Source organism: Drosophila albomicans, chromosome X, assembly GCF_009650485.2.
Source record: "Drosophila albomicans strain 15112-1751.03 chromosome X, ASM965048v2, whole genome shotgun sequence".
Classification (NCBI taxonomy): Eukaryota; Metazoa; Arthropoda; class Insecta; order Diptera; family Drosophilidae; genus Drosophila; species Drosophila albomicans.
Genome location: NC_047627.2, coordinates 32,949,243 through 32,963,101, shown reverse-complemented (window position 1 = coordinate 32,963,101; position 13,859 = coordinate 32,949,243). Strand labels below are relative to the sequence as shown.

The 13,859-nt window shown below is 33.7% G+C and overlaps 1 protein-coding gene across 5 annotated transcripts in view; it reads right to left on the bottom strand.

Annotated features, from left to right (window-relative positions):
- LOC117568070 (integrin alpha-PS2) overlaps positions 1 to 13,859 on the bottom strand; it is a 43,856-nt gene that overhangs the window by 17,774 nt on the left and 12,223 nt on the right. For 3 of the 5 annotated variants that reach the window (XM_052008612.1, XM_052008608.1, XM_052008614.1), the window contains exons 3-4: positions 6,371 to 6,495; positions 2,917 to 3,014 (exon numbers count right to left, since the gene is read on the bottom strand). In XM_052008612.1, coding sequence (XP_051864572.1) covers positions 2,917 to 3,014; positions 6,371 to 6,495 — 223 coding nt within the window. Of the gene's footprint in view, positions 1 to 2,916; positions 3,015 to 6,370; positions 6,496 to 13,859 lie in introns of those variants that run through there. The other 2 variants (XM_052008615.1, XM_052008616.1) reach the window with 1 other exon arrangement.

Below are 13,859 nucleotides of genomic sequence, written 5' to 3'. Positions count from 1 at the left end.
AAGAAAATGTCTATTAGATAAACTGTTTTCGAAGTAGTTCATTTATGAATTAAGCTAGAAGTTGGCTACTTTTTAAAAATAAAAGTTTGAGAACGTAACAAAATAGATCCTATCATATCATATTTTATATCAGCACAAGCATAAGCATGTGTAGCTTTAACTACCATTTCATAATTGTGAAAACTGCTCAGGTTGTGTTGCCATTGTTAGCTGTGGATGATGTAGTTCGAGTTCGAGTCGGCAATTGGGCGCACTTGGTGCACACATAAATCGATGGCCTCTTAATGGGCATTTGAAGGCCAAGCGAGAAGAGACTAGACCAGAGTGGAACGGAGCGAAGCGGATCAGGTCAGCAGTGGGTGCCGCACGTGGCGGAAGTGACCTGGACATCGATGGTCAACAAAGCAACAAAGCAACAAAAAAAAAAAGTAGAAATGAAGGAAGGTAACAACAAAAGGACGTTGCTGTTGTTGTTTAGGCCATCAATGTTAACGGTTTTGCTATGTGCTTTTGCCAAATCAAATGGGCCAAATCAAAGTTAATTGAGAACTAAAGTGAAAATCAAATGCTCCTCTCACTCTCTCTCTCGCTCTCTCTTTCGCTCTCTGTGGGTGGATGGTTTGTGGCTTTTGGCTTGGCCAACGACGCCAACGCAATTAACCAAAGTTGCGACTGTGGCGCACCTTAAACAGAGCACACACACATACACTCGATGTGTGTGTGTGTGTGTGGTTTACTTGACGCAATCGAAAGAAACGACCACGTTTAATGCGACCACAAAAGATGACAACAAAATCAAAACGCATTCAGAATATTTCACTGTCGCCCAGCACCAAACAACAAATCAACCTAAGACAGCAACAAAACACAGCTGAACACTGCGTGAGAGCAACAAGTGTGACTACCAAATACCCTAGAAACCTGAAAGAGCTGCAAATTAACTATGAACCATTAAAACTTATATTCTTTGCTATGGAAGCTGCTGAAATTTTCAGAATATTTATTTAAATTTGTTATCTTTAAGTAAGCCAAGTTGTAAAACTTTAGCGACCGAATTGCATTTTTTAAGAGCTTTAGAAAAACTAGCTAGAGTGTTGATATAGTGTTAAAATTTTCAGAATATTTAAGAAAAATTATAATATACATTTAAAACAAGTTGTAAAGCTTTAACATTAGAATTGCATTTTTTGAGAGGTTTACTAAAATTGTCTAAAGAGTTCGTATATTAAAAAGCATTAAATTCATAACAACTGTTTCTTGTTATATTCCATTACAGGGTATCAACGTGTAGCTCGACATGCACAGACACATGTAACGGCATTGCACACCCACCGCAGCTGACACAAAAAATAAGAAAAAAAACCGAGCAGTAGAAGAAGAAAAAAGACTAAAACTTGCGTACGACATTGTCATAAAAAAAAAAAAACAAAATGTCATTTCGGATTTGTGTTTCTTTTCCAAGTTTCATTTTCAGTTTCAGCTTTTATGCGCCATCGCCCACCTGTTTGGTATTGTGAGCTCCATTTCCCCATTTCCCATCTCTCATTTCACAGTTGCCCCACACAGCTCTCCCAATCTGTTGTCTGGCTGCTTGCACTTTCAATCCCAGGGGAGCGCGAAAGAGAACCTCAGACGATGTCATTTAACGAGCGCTGCTATCGTTGCGTTCTTCGATGATGCCATCGAATGCGCATTAAAAATCAAACAATCAGCCTGGACAAAACTGTAGGTAAAGGAGGTGCAGTCAGTCAGTCAGTCAGTGGGTCAGCTGACTGGGCGGTCGTTGAAAGCGAGAGTCTCATTATGGTATCACATTAACATGGACAGCGATAAAGTAACCATTCAATTGGATATTCTGCGGCTTTTGCCTTTGTGGTCGTAATTTCCTAACAATGTATGCTGCGCAACTAGTTCAAAGCTAAACGACACGCCACAACAAACTAGACTAACTACAGATAGATAGAGATAGACAGAGTGAGGGAAAGAGAGAGCGTATTACTTAGCATGCTTAAAGCGGGCACATCTTATCTTGAGGTATTTTAAATAATTCTTGTAGGTGTTGAACTAAAGCTATAGCGATTTATCTAAGCAGTTATTGATGTGTTAATTTGTCTGCCCGCTGGCTTGTTATAGGTATAGTATATATTAGAGCTATAAACTGGGTCAATTATGTAAAAAGTAGAACAATATCACAAAAAAATATTTTCAGTGTGTATTGTGAAAATATATCAAAATAATATACCGAAATGTATATTTGGTATATTGATATATTACTACATGAAAAATATACCAAGTTCTCGGCCAAATCAGTAGCTTTTTATGTACCGAAAAAATACTAATATACTAAAGTTTATATTTCGTATAATAATATATTCCTACACTCAAAATTTACTGAATTCTCAACCAAAGCAGTAGATTTTTCTTGTCATATATCATTATTATTTCTAAAATATATCAAAACAATATATCGAAAAATACTCTATATATATTTATGTATATTTAGTATATTGATATACTTCTATATTAAAAATATACCGATTTCGCAGTCAAAGCAGCAGATTTTTATTGCCATATATCTGTATTGTCGTTCAAATATACCAAATTTATATACCAAACAAATATTGAATATACTGAAATGTACATTTGGTATATTGAATTATTACCACATTTACAAAATACCAAAATATGCCCAACAATATTGTTTCTGACTAACTTCTAAGATTTTTAAAGAAATGTAAAACAAAACCTGATCTAAGCTCTGAGTTTTACTTAAACTCTTCAATAAAAGTAATGTTATGAATATAATGATGGACTTTTTGAAACCAGCTCAACTATTATTATATCTATAACAGTAGTAGTAGTATTTTGTATCATTAAAGCTACATTTTGAAAGCTAGTTATAATTGGAATACTTACCACAACCAAATCACTGTGTCTGCCTGTAGCAACTGTTGCGCCAAGCCATTGATACGACTTGCGATCGATGATTTCGTGTTTGTTATTGCGATTGTTGCCTATGGGAAGAGGAAAGCATAGCAATTAGTATAAGAAATTCAAATGACATTTATCAAACGACAGAAGACAAAAAATAAGAGAAGCACACATATAAACGAAATGTTGCACGCAAAGTAACGAACACGAAATTGGACGGAAATGAAAATTTTGCTGAAATTAATATGTTATTCTAAAGTGGAGGAGAGGTCAAAACCAAGAGAGGGGTCTAAGAAAAAACCACAAACGAAGCGAAGAGCGAAGAAAATAATATGTGAAAAATAATAAAAAGCAAACTAATTAAGTTGGTCGAGAAACAAGGCACTTGGGCAAATAATGGCATAATGGCCACTTCCGTTCATGTTTGGCAATGATTTATGACGGGACTATATATGCCATATACAGCTATATATATGCTAGGGGTAGTGCTGTGCTATAAGTGGACTTGCCTATGTACAGGGTGAGGTGTTGATTGAAGTGCTTACAGCATTTGATTGAATGTCGCGTAAGATTAAGGGATGATGAAATGAGTTTTTAATGAGATATGATGAATATGAGAAAAATATTATGAAACGAATTGCAATAACTGAAGAGTACTTAGAGATGAAAATTTATGAATAGGTTTTTAAATGCGAAAACAATTTGCAAAGCAGACGAAACACTAATTGAATACTTTGATTGACATTGATTGAAAGCTGACTGACAGCAATAATTAAACAACGATTGCTGCTTAAATTTTATCACATTTTAAAAATAAAAATAATGCTTAATTTGCCAACAATTATGAAACCATTTGAGATGTAATAAAGATAATATCAAATTGAAATGATTTGTAGCAAATATAATACCGAGAAAAAGTTACTAAACTTCTCCAGATTGATAAATAATTCCCGAGAACTTGCAAAAGATATCTTGCGATTGAATGAGTTGCAAATCTGCAAAATGATTAAAGACTGAATTCAAGCGAATTCATGAATGAATGATGTTTATTTTTTTTTTGTTGCTTGTGGGTGAGAGTTCAAGTTGTGCATTTGTGAATGTGAATGTGAATGAATAGATGAATACACTCATATATAAAAATGCGCATGAGTAATCAATACATTTGCGATGAATCAGTGCTGAGATCATTTGCATATACGCTTGACTAATTCTAGCACAACGATTAGTGTATCTTTTCTTGATTGATGAACCAACCTGCGAGCTGAATGAAGCACCTGTTGACTCCTTTTTGTGTGTGATATATGTTGTAAGATTTTAGTGTGGTGTTTTTAGCAAGCATACGATAGAAACATTTGATTGTTGATAAGAGAAAGAGAAGGCTTAAAAGGTAATATTACTAAGCGAACACTTAGAACCCCGATCACAATTTATGCATCTCACTTTGGGCTTGCCCCCATCACCATCGTCGTCATCACCATCATCATCATCATTGTCCTGCCTCTTTCGCCCCAGCTAACCCCGCATTCGGCACGCGTCAGCAATTTGAGTTTTTGAGGTGTTGGCAGCCTCAGCCGCCAGTCACAGCAACAGCAACAGCAACAACAGCAGCAGCCACAAAATGAAATTGCATATTTATGACTGGTTCAGATGCAGGTTACAAGCCAGTCAACCATATGCAAAAAAGGCGCCCTACACAATAATCGTTGATCGTTGTTCGACTTACTAGATACCCTTTAAATGCTGGCTCTTGAAATATTCAGAATATCAAATTTACAGCTTCAACTCGAGCTGAGCAAAGCAGCAAGATTAAAGCTTGTAAAATGCAATTTTAAATGAAGAATGAAAAAAGTCACTAGCATAGCATAAAGAAAGGGAGAATTTTATGACTAGCATGGCAAAGAAATGGAATTATGGATAGTATACAACTATTTTTAGGGAGTGTAATGAAAAAGTCAAAAGCTGAATTGAATAATCTTTCAAGCATTCATATAGTTTGAGAGAAGAACGAGCTCATCTAATGGTCAACTATTATATTGTAGCAATAATATTCATGAAACTCTGAGAATATTACGATAATATGCTAAGAGAGAGTTGGGCAACACAATTGTGAATAGATAAAAAGTTTACTTTCCTATATGGAAAATCAAAGGAAAAGTATATTTAAAGTATTGGAGAAAATATTATAATAACTATTCTATATGGAAATTTGAAGCATATTAGAAAATTTATTAGAATAACTTTTCTCTGAAGAGTATTTAAAAATGTATTAAAAATATAAGAATAATGATTGATAAAAATGTTTTCATTTTTCAAAGATCGAAATATACAATAATTTCAAAAACTTTCTTCTATCGTGAAAACTATTTTTAAGAGTATTACAGAATTTATTATAATAGAACTTTATTGAAATGGTAACAAAATTGAAAGTATTCGAGAATATATTGTCTCTATCGAAATTAAAATTGAAGAATATTAAATTTTTTTTAGAAAAAGTAAGGATTAGCTTTACCTAACTATATTTTAATTTTTCATAGATGGAAATATAGAATAATTTCTAGAAATGCAGAAGAAATCAATTCAAGTGAAGTCACATAATGCAAGCTAAGTTTGTTGCACAACTTTTTGCTGGGTATCACAGTCTCTGGCATTGTAAGTGGAAATGCAGTGGAGCACAGCACACGCCACAGCGCAGAATGTAGCATGCCACAGCACTCTCTGCACTCTGCAACGCCATCAACATCATCGTCATCGTCATCGTCATTGTCGACAAAGCGAATAATTTTTATTTGCGCATCCGTTGCAGCAAATTGTCGAGAGGAGGAGCGAAAGAGGAAGTGTACAAAGGAGAGTGAGCGGGAGGCAGCATATTAAAGAGAAAGAGAGAGGAAGTAAAGGATGGAAAAAGTTGGTGGCAAGGCGACGCGAGAAGAGTTTGTTAATGAAGGTGCCAGACGGGTGAACCTTGAAAATGGGCGTCTGTTTATTTTCGAGGCCGCCTGTTTATCATTTCCGTTTGCGCTTAAGGAAGTTGCGATGCCAAAGAAATGCAACAGCAATATGCAACACTACGTCTAAAAATAATAAAAATAATACTCATAAACGGCAGCCAAGCACAACAACTCCCCTTCCCCTCTCCCTTCCTCACTGCATCTCTTTATTTTTCGCACTCTGTTTCCTTAATGCTATTTTGCATTTTCGCATTTTGCATACTAAAAACAAAATCGCTGCGCATGCGTGTGAGCCATAAATAACTAATTGCATTTTACGCTGCTGTTGTCACTGGCGCCAAAAGCGAAAGCCGCCGTCGACTGAAGCGCAAAAGTTCATTGAGAACTCGCCCTAAACTGGCGCCAGTTTCCCCTCCCTTCCCTCCTCCCCGTTCTTCTTCTTCAACATTCTCTTAGTTCGCAGTCATTACGAAACAAAAGTAAATACGCACCTTTCGAATCGAATGCGACCAGCTGACAATCATCGTCCTGCATCGTGCACTTGAAGACGGCGCCAGCCTCCTTCACATTCTCCTGATACGTCGATGTATCGTACTTGGGTGCACCCACAATCAAGCTGCAAAGATACAAATGAAGAAATGCATTAGATACATGTCCGAATGTCGATAAAAATATATGATTGATATAACTACTATATGTAAAGCATAGAAAGCAAATGAAATACCAAATAAAACAAGAGTATTTCTACAATTGTGTGTCAACAAAATACTCGAAATTAAAAATGTAGAATTAAAGAATTGAATGAAATACTAAATTGAAATAACATAATTATGTGCTAAATATATGCAGCTCGTAATGCAAATCCTTCATTTTGAAATTTGAGTATTTTATGAAGTTTCAAAAGCAGAATTATTATGACAAACATAAAACAAATGAAGTAAATACAACATTAAACAAATGTATAATATATACTGAATTGTTTAATTGTTAAATTCAACAATATTCTATTTTATAAATATAGAAAATATAACATAAAAAATATTAGATTTAGTATTTAAAATATACTGAATTGTTTAAATGTTAAATTCAACAATATTCTATTTTAGTTAATGGCAGTAATCATGAAATATAGAAAATATAACATAAAAAATATTAGATTTAGTATTAAAAATATACTGAATTGCTTAAATGTTAAATTTAACAATATTGTATTTTAGTTAATTGTCGTAATCATGAAATATAGAAAATATAACATAAAAAATATTAGATTTAGTATTAAAAATATACTGAATTGCTTAAATGTTAAATTTAACAATATTGTATTTTAGTTAATTGTCGTAATCATGAAATATAGAAAATATAACATAAAAAATATTAGATTTAGTATTTAAAATATACTGAATTGTTTAAATGTTAAATTCAACAATATTCTATTTTAGTTAATTGAAGTAATCATGAAAAATAGAAAATATAACATAAAAAATATTAGATTTAGTATAAAAAATATACTGAATTGTTTAAATGTTCAGTGAAACAATAGTTTATTTAAATTAATTGCAGTAATCAATTTATTCTGACTGTCTCAATAGTTAAGGACACTTTAGAATATATCTAGATGCTGTTGCAAACAGAAATATGTGAAGGAAATTCAGTATTCTTAAACATTTTAATACTAAGTTATGCAAATATAAGTAAAGTGAAAAATGGAGATAAAATAGTAGCAAATTTGTAAGCATAGAAATACAGCTTCATAGCAAAAATATTAAAATATAATATCAATATATTCTTCCTTTCTACCTCAACCTCTTTAAGTAAAGTTTTCTAAACCTTAGTTGAAAATACAACAATCGATTGCTAAATGCTTTTGTAACCCAAGTCACTAAATGCTGACCCATTCGATGCCCATTAACAAGACTTTATTCACTCCGCATTCACTTTGATTGAGTGCAACATCATTCTTTCATTCATTCATTCATTCATGTGCGCTTAGAAATTGAATACTTTTGTGCCCAAGCGTTTTGATGCTTGTTGCACGCATCTGTGCGGATTTTGGCTCATCTCTTTTCACGCTCTCTTATGCTTTCTGCGCTTTAGTCAAACGTCAAATTGTTGCATGTGGGCTATGTGGCATGCAGCATGCGGCATGCGGCAGTGTGTGGCAAGCATCGGGGGCAGACCCTTTTTGCCGAGGGCCGTTTTTAATCAACTCTCAAGTGTTTGATTTGCCGTTGCCAACTCAACTCAACTCAACTCGCGTCGTATATTTATTTAGAGAGAGTTGAGTTTTATTATTTTCAATTTTAATGAAGGCCCATTTACTGCACCCCAGTCTCAGTCACAGTCTCAACCTCTATCGCAGTCTCCGTCCAGGCAGCGGCCCTTCAATGAGTTTTTGCCGCGCTTCCGCAATGAATGCTAATGACAGCTGTCAATGTGCGTGCCATGATGTACTACTATTCGGTATTCGGTACTCGGTCTTCGGTATTCGGTACTCACAACTTACGGGCAGATCTTTCTCCCTCCTCCTCTCCTTCTCTCCCCCTCTGGATAGTCGACGGTGCTTCTATTGTCCATGGCAACCACCTTCATGTCTGCTGCCAGCATATATTAAGAAGCCACAGAGTCGTAAAAGGATCACTCTTCACTTTTCAAAATTGAATTAAGCCCTTGAAAACAATAAACTATAATTCAAGGCACCTTTTGCTACGCTTCAGCTGGCCTCTCCATAATATAATATTAAAGAGCTCAATTTCCACTTTAGAAATGTAACTCAAAGTGAGTGGAACAATTTTCATTCTCTCAGAATGACATAATAACATCTTAGGTATTTGCTTTAAGTGTTTAAATTTATGTACAAATATACTAAGTATTATTTGTGGTATATTTTAAAGGTAACACTTAATTTCGAAAGAAGATTTGTATATTATTAAACCCTTCAAAATAATCAATCAGTTCAGAAATGTAACTCAAATTGAGTAGAACAATTTTCATTCTCTCAGATTGACATAATAACATTTTAGATATTTACTTTAAAATATACCACAAAATATGAAAATAAACCAAACGTAATACTTAGTATATAACGTTTGGTTTATTTTCATATTTTGTGGTATATTTTAAAGGTAACACTTAATTTCGAAAGAAGATTTGTATATTATTAAACCCTTCAAAACAATCAACAATATTTCAAGGCACCTTTTACTACGCTTCAGTTGGCCTCTCCATATAATATAAAAGATCTCAATTTCTGCTTCAAAAATGTAACTAGAATTTAATAGATCAATCTTACATACTCTCGAAAAGACATAATAATAACTTAAGTCTTGCTTTAATTGATAAAAGTTTATATTCAAAGTATAGTTTTTAATATACGAAGTAAAGATTTTGGTATAGTTGAGTATTTTGTGGTTTTGTGGCATTCATACGATTTTGCTTTCATTGAAAAAAGCTCTACTAATTATTTATAAAAACCATTCATATATAATAATAATATTAATATAATGAATAACTATTCCAACTGACAAATAACATAGTAAAGTATTTCTAAAATAATTAATTTTTGATTCCACTACATTTCATTTCAAAGTATTTGTAATACTTTGTGAATATTCATCTCCATATTTAATACAGTGTTGTCCAAAAGAATTGACATTTAAAATGTTTCTTTTATTCCCCTCTCTGAATGATATCATCTGAAGTATATTTACAACTTTGCTCAACAACTGTGTAAACTTTTTTGAAATTAGCCAAATTTCAGAGTTGAAAACCCTTTTTCATGTTTCTCGCTTTGGCAGCTTGTTAAGTAATACAAACTGTAAGGAAAACCAGTTCAAATTTTCAATGCTAGCCTCAACAAATTGTTGGTTAATTATTATACAAAAACAAGCTCTTATCACGCAAGTATCTGTTTTATCTCTCTCTCTCTCTCTCTCTTTCTCTCTCTCGTTCTATAATTCCCTCTCTGTCGCTCTCGTTTGCTCTTCGATCTATTGCTGACATCATGGCAAACCATTGAATCACCATTTGATCATTCTCGCCGAATATAATTAATAGCAATTTGTAAATACACAGAGCAGCAGCAGCAGAGAGAACGCAACAGGTTCCCCCACCCCAAAGCAACACCCATTCAACTACTTCTCTTCTCCCTTCCCAGTTCCATCATCTTTTCCTCACTCTCTCACTCTCTTTCCTTCAAATTTGAGATCGAAACAAGCACAAATACAATTGCATGCCTCAAGCAGATTTCGAAACTCATTTGCATATCATCGAGATGAGGCGAGAGAGCGAGACAGATCTCTTTCTATATAATCTATATATTCTATAGATCGTACTCTATATATACATATATATTCGACAATTTATCGTGTCAAAAAATAAAAACAAAGCATGCGTCACTTGACTTGCAAAGAAAGTTGATTCAATTGATTTATTAATCATGCAAATCATTTTGGCATTCCGTTAATATGTGATCAATAACACACAGCAGCGAACTGAATACACAAAATTTATGAATAATTCCCCCAAAAAGTATTACAAAAGACCATCTGGAATATTGGCTGCTTTTAAAAACCTATTTTTACAGTTGCGAAATGAGTTGTAAATAACTTTTAAGAAAATAAATATATTCAAAATACTATATTGAAGGAAAAATGAAACAGTTTTGTTGGAATAGAAATAACAAGCTTTGTTCACACATTCTCAAACTGATCTTGTTGATTTACTCAGATTCGTTTAACAACAAACTGCTCTGAGAATATTTAAATAGTTTGTTAAACAAGCGCACAAAATTGTTGCTAAAAATTGCAGTTCGTTTAATTCTCGGCACTCGTTAAACACTTTCAATGAGATCGTCTAGGGGGCCACAAGATCGCCTGAGGCTGGCGTAATTTTCAAATAAAGCAGCACGCGTCAGTTGTGTATGTGTTTGTGTGTATGTGTGTGTGTGTGCACTGAACCAGAGACACAACAACAAGAACACAGACTCACACACACACACACGCTCACGCACAATGAGCATTATAGAGCTGAATGCACAACAAGCAATCAAAATCAATGCGCTTCAATTAAAAATGGGCAACACACGAAACATAAACAAAAGAAGAGAAAAACAAACTTGAGCTCCATTTCATAGTGAATGCATTCAAAATACCCTGTAATGTAAGTAGGTAAAAAAGCTCCGATCTAAACTGATTTTTACCTAATAATAGATAAAATCGAAAATATTATTAAATACAAAAATAAGTATTGAAACGAATATTTAAAATATAATATCAAAACAAAAAATCTACTAACCAAAAAAATGCAAAAAAAAACATATTTGGGATAATTGCAAAATAAATATTCTGCAATATTCTTATCGAAAATATTATGAAATACAAAATAAATATTGAAATACATATTTAAAATAAAAATGTGTAATAAGTGTAATAATCGAAAATATTATAAAATACAAAAATAAATATTGAAACAAATATTTAAAACCTTATGAAAATACAATATCTACAAAGTGAAAAGTCCAAAAAACATTTTTGGGATAATTACAAAAGAAATTTTTACAAATTTGTGATTTTCGGAATTAAAAAAAGGACTAATACGAAACTAATTTCTAAGCAGTGATAAAATATTATTGATAAAAAGTGTGGAATGCATATATATATATATATATATATATGAAAAACTTTGCAAAACGAACTTAGCTCTAAGTGTTTTTAGAATTTATGTTTAAACTCATCTTCAACTGTTTTCGAAGTTAGATGAAAATATTCAGAGATAGCAAATAGTTAGTTTCTTATCTAATAAATGCTGTTAGATACCCTGTAATGTGCACCGAGCATTGATTAGAATAAAGCAACGTGATGAATAGCGGAACATCATGAAAGGCGCCAAATAACAAAAAACTAGAGACAGCTAGAGAAGGAGACAGTAAGAGAGGTGTGAGAGAGATGGAAAGATGCGCGTGTCTGGCGCGCCGTGAAAATTGGAAATTGGAAAATTGTTTCAATTGTACGTTTTGGGCAATGTCTCAATTACATTAACAAATGGCCAGCACACAAAAAAAAAAAAAACAAAAAGCAACACGAATGAAAAAAATGCTCAGCAAGGCCGTCGCAAGTGAAAAGCGAAACCCGCAATGCATTTCAAATTGAAGAATTCTTTTTGTGGGGTGAGGGGGAAAAGTATTTAAGGCGAAGCCATAAGGAAAAGCAATTTAACTGGAATTGGGCAAAAGGAGACCGAAGACCGAAAACAGAAGACAACGACTTCTCAATACGCTCCTCGTACCTTTTTTTTTTCTTTTTGCCGCATCGCGCATTGAATTCCAAATCGAAGTTGTTGTTGTTGTTGTTGTGCGTCGCGTGCAGCAGCCGCAATAAAAATTATGTTAAAAATAAACCAAGTTGTTGTTGTCGTCTCTCTCTCTCTTTCTATCTCTCTTTCTGTGTCTTTCCTCTCGCTGTTTGTACCTTTGACTGTGCGCAACACATGCACAACATCCGTTTCGCAGGATAGCACGGGTCTCTCTCTATGTGTGTGTGTGTGTGTGTTGTTATGTGGGTGCATGTGTGTGCGTGTGTGAAGCTGCGCATGCTTCCTGCCTGCCTGACTCTTTGCCCTCAGTCAGCCAAACAGTCAGTCAGTCAGTCAGGCATTTCGTCTGCTTGTCATGCAAATGCAACTGTGAATGAAAACCACGTGCACAGTGGGTACGAAATGTATGCTCACACCACAGTCAAACCAGCTGTCAATCGAAATTGACTTAAAAGTGAGATAAATACAGAGAAAGTGAGAGAGTGAGAGAAATGATGAAGAAATTTAAAAATAAAGTCACCATCTGTTGATCTCTAAGGACTCGAGAAATGCAATATCTTTTATAGAACACTATAAATTCAAAGGAAGTACTTAGGAAATTGATTGGAGACACTCGATGGGAATTGTATAGAAAATTTCATTTAAAGAGAAACTGTCAAATTTATGAACTTAACTTAGTTTATTCTTAGTGTTACAATAAAAAGAAAAAAATGCAATAAAAAAGGTTGGAACAATCTTATAATTATATACATATATGTCATGTTCTTAAAGTAAGATCCAAAATAGTAGATTTAAGATAATAAATTGTTGAATTAAAATTTGCTTATAAATTCATATTTCTTAATCTTATATTTGCAACTCAAATAAAAACGATTTGTTTTTTCTCTAATTAATTAGTTTTTAGTCTAATAGAAAGATTTGTGCTCTTTAATGAACTATATACGATTTTTTCTCATATTAATAAAAGCTTGGTCTTATACGAAATTTTCTTGAAATCAAGATTTGTTTTCCCACTTCAACAACAATCAACATTAAGATTAAAGATTACTAATTTTCGAGTTTTTTTTGTCAGTGTAATCTCATTACGTAGCAAACTTTTCATTTCATCAAATTAAACAATTAGTAATAAATACATTGCATATTTAAGTGCAAGTTATAGTTTAGTAGTTCATTAAATATTTACATTTTTTAGTTATCTAAAGCCATAATTCATCAGTAGCATAAATTCTTAAAATTTTCAGTAGATTGTAAGTGGAATAACGTAACGTTAAGATATCGCTTTGTCTTTAGATAGATACGAAGATGTGGCAATACACAAATGTCACGCAATCTGCTTATCAAACAGCATCTGCTGTTTATCTAGCTAGACTTTTAGCACGCACTGTAAAAGGGGTATTATTGTGTAGCAATGAAATCGCAAAGTCATTACTCGAGGGTCCATAGTGTTTGCCTTCGCTTATTTGTGGAATGAGGCACAGTGGGTTTATCCCTGCTGTCGAGGGCGTTTTTCGGGGCGCTAAACATGTGTGTGTGTGTGTGTGTGTGTGTGTGTGTGTGTGTGTGTGTGTGTGTGTGTGTGTGTGTGTGTGTGTGAGTGCGCCTCTAACTTCGAGTCGGGTCTGGGAAACAAAAACTAACTGTTCACACGTGACGATGCGCTGCGCCGGCGCT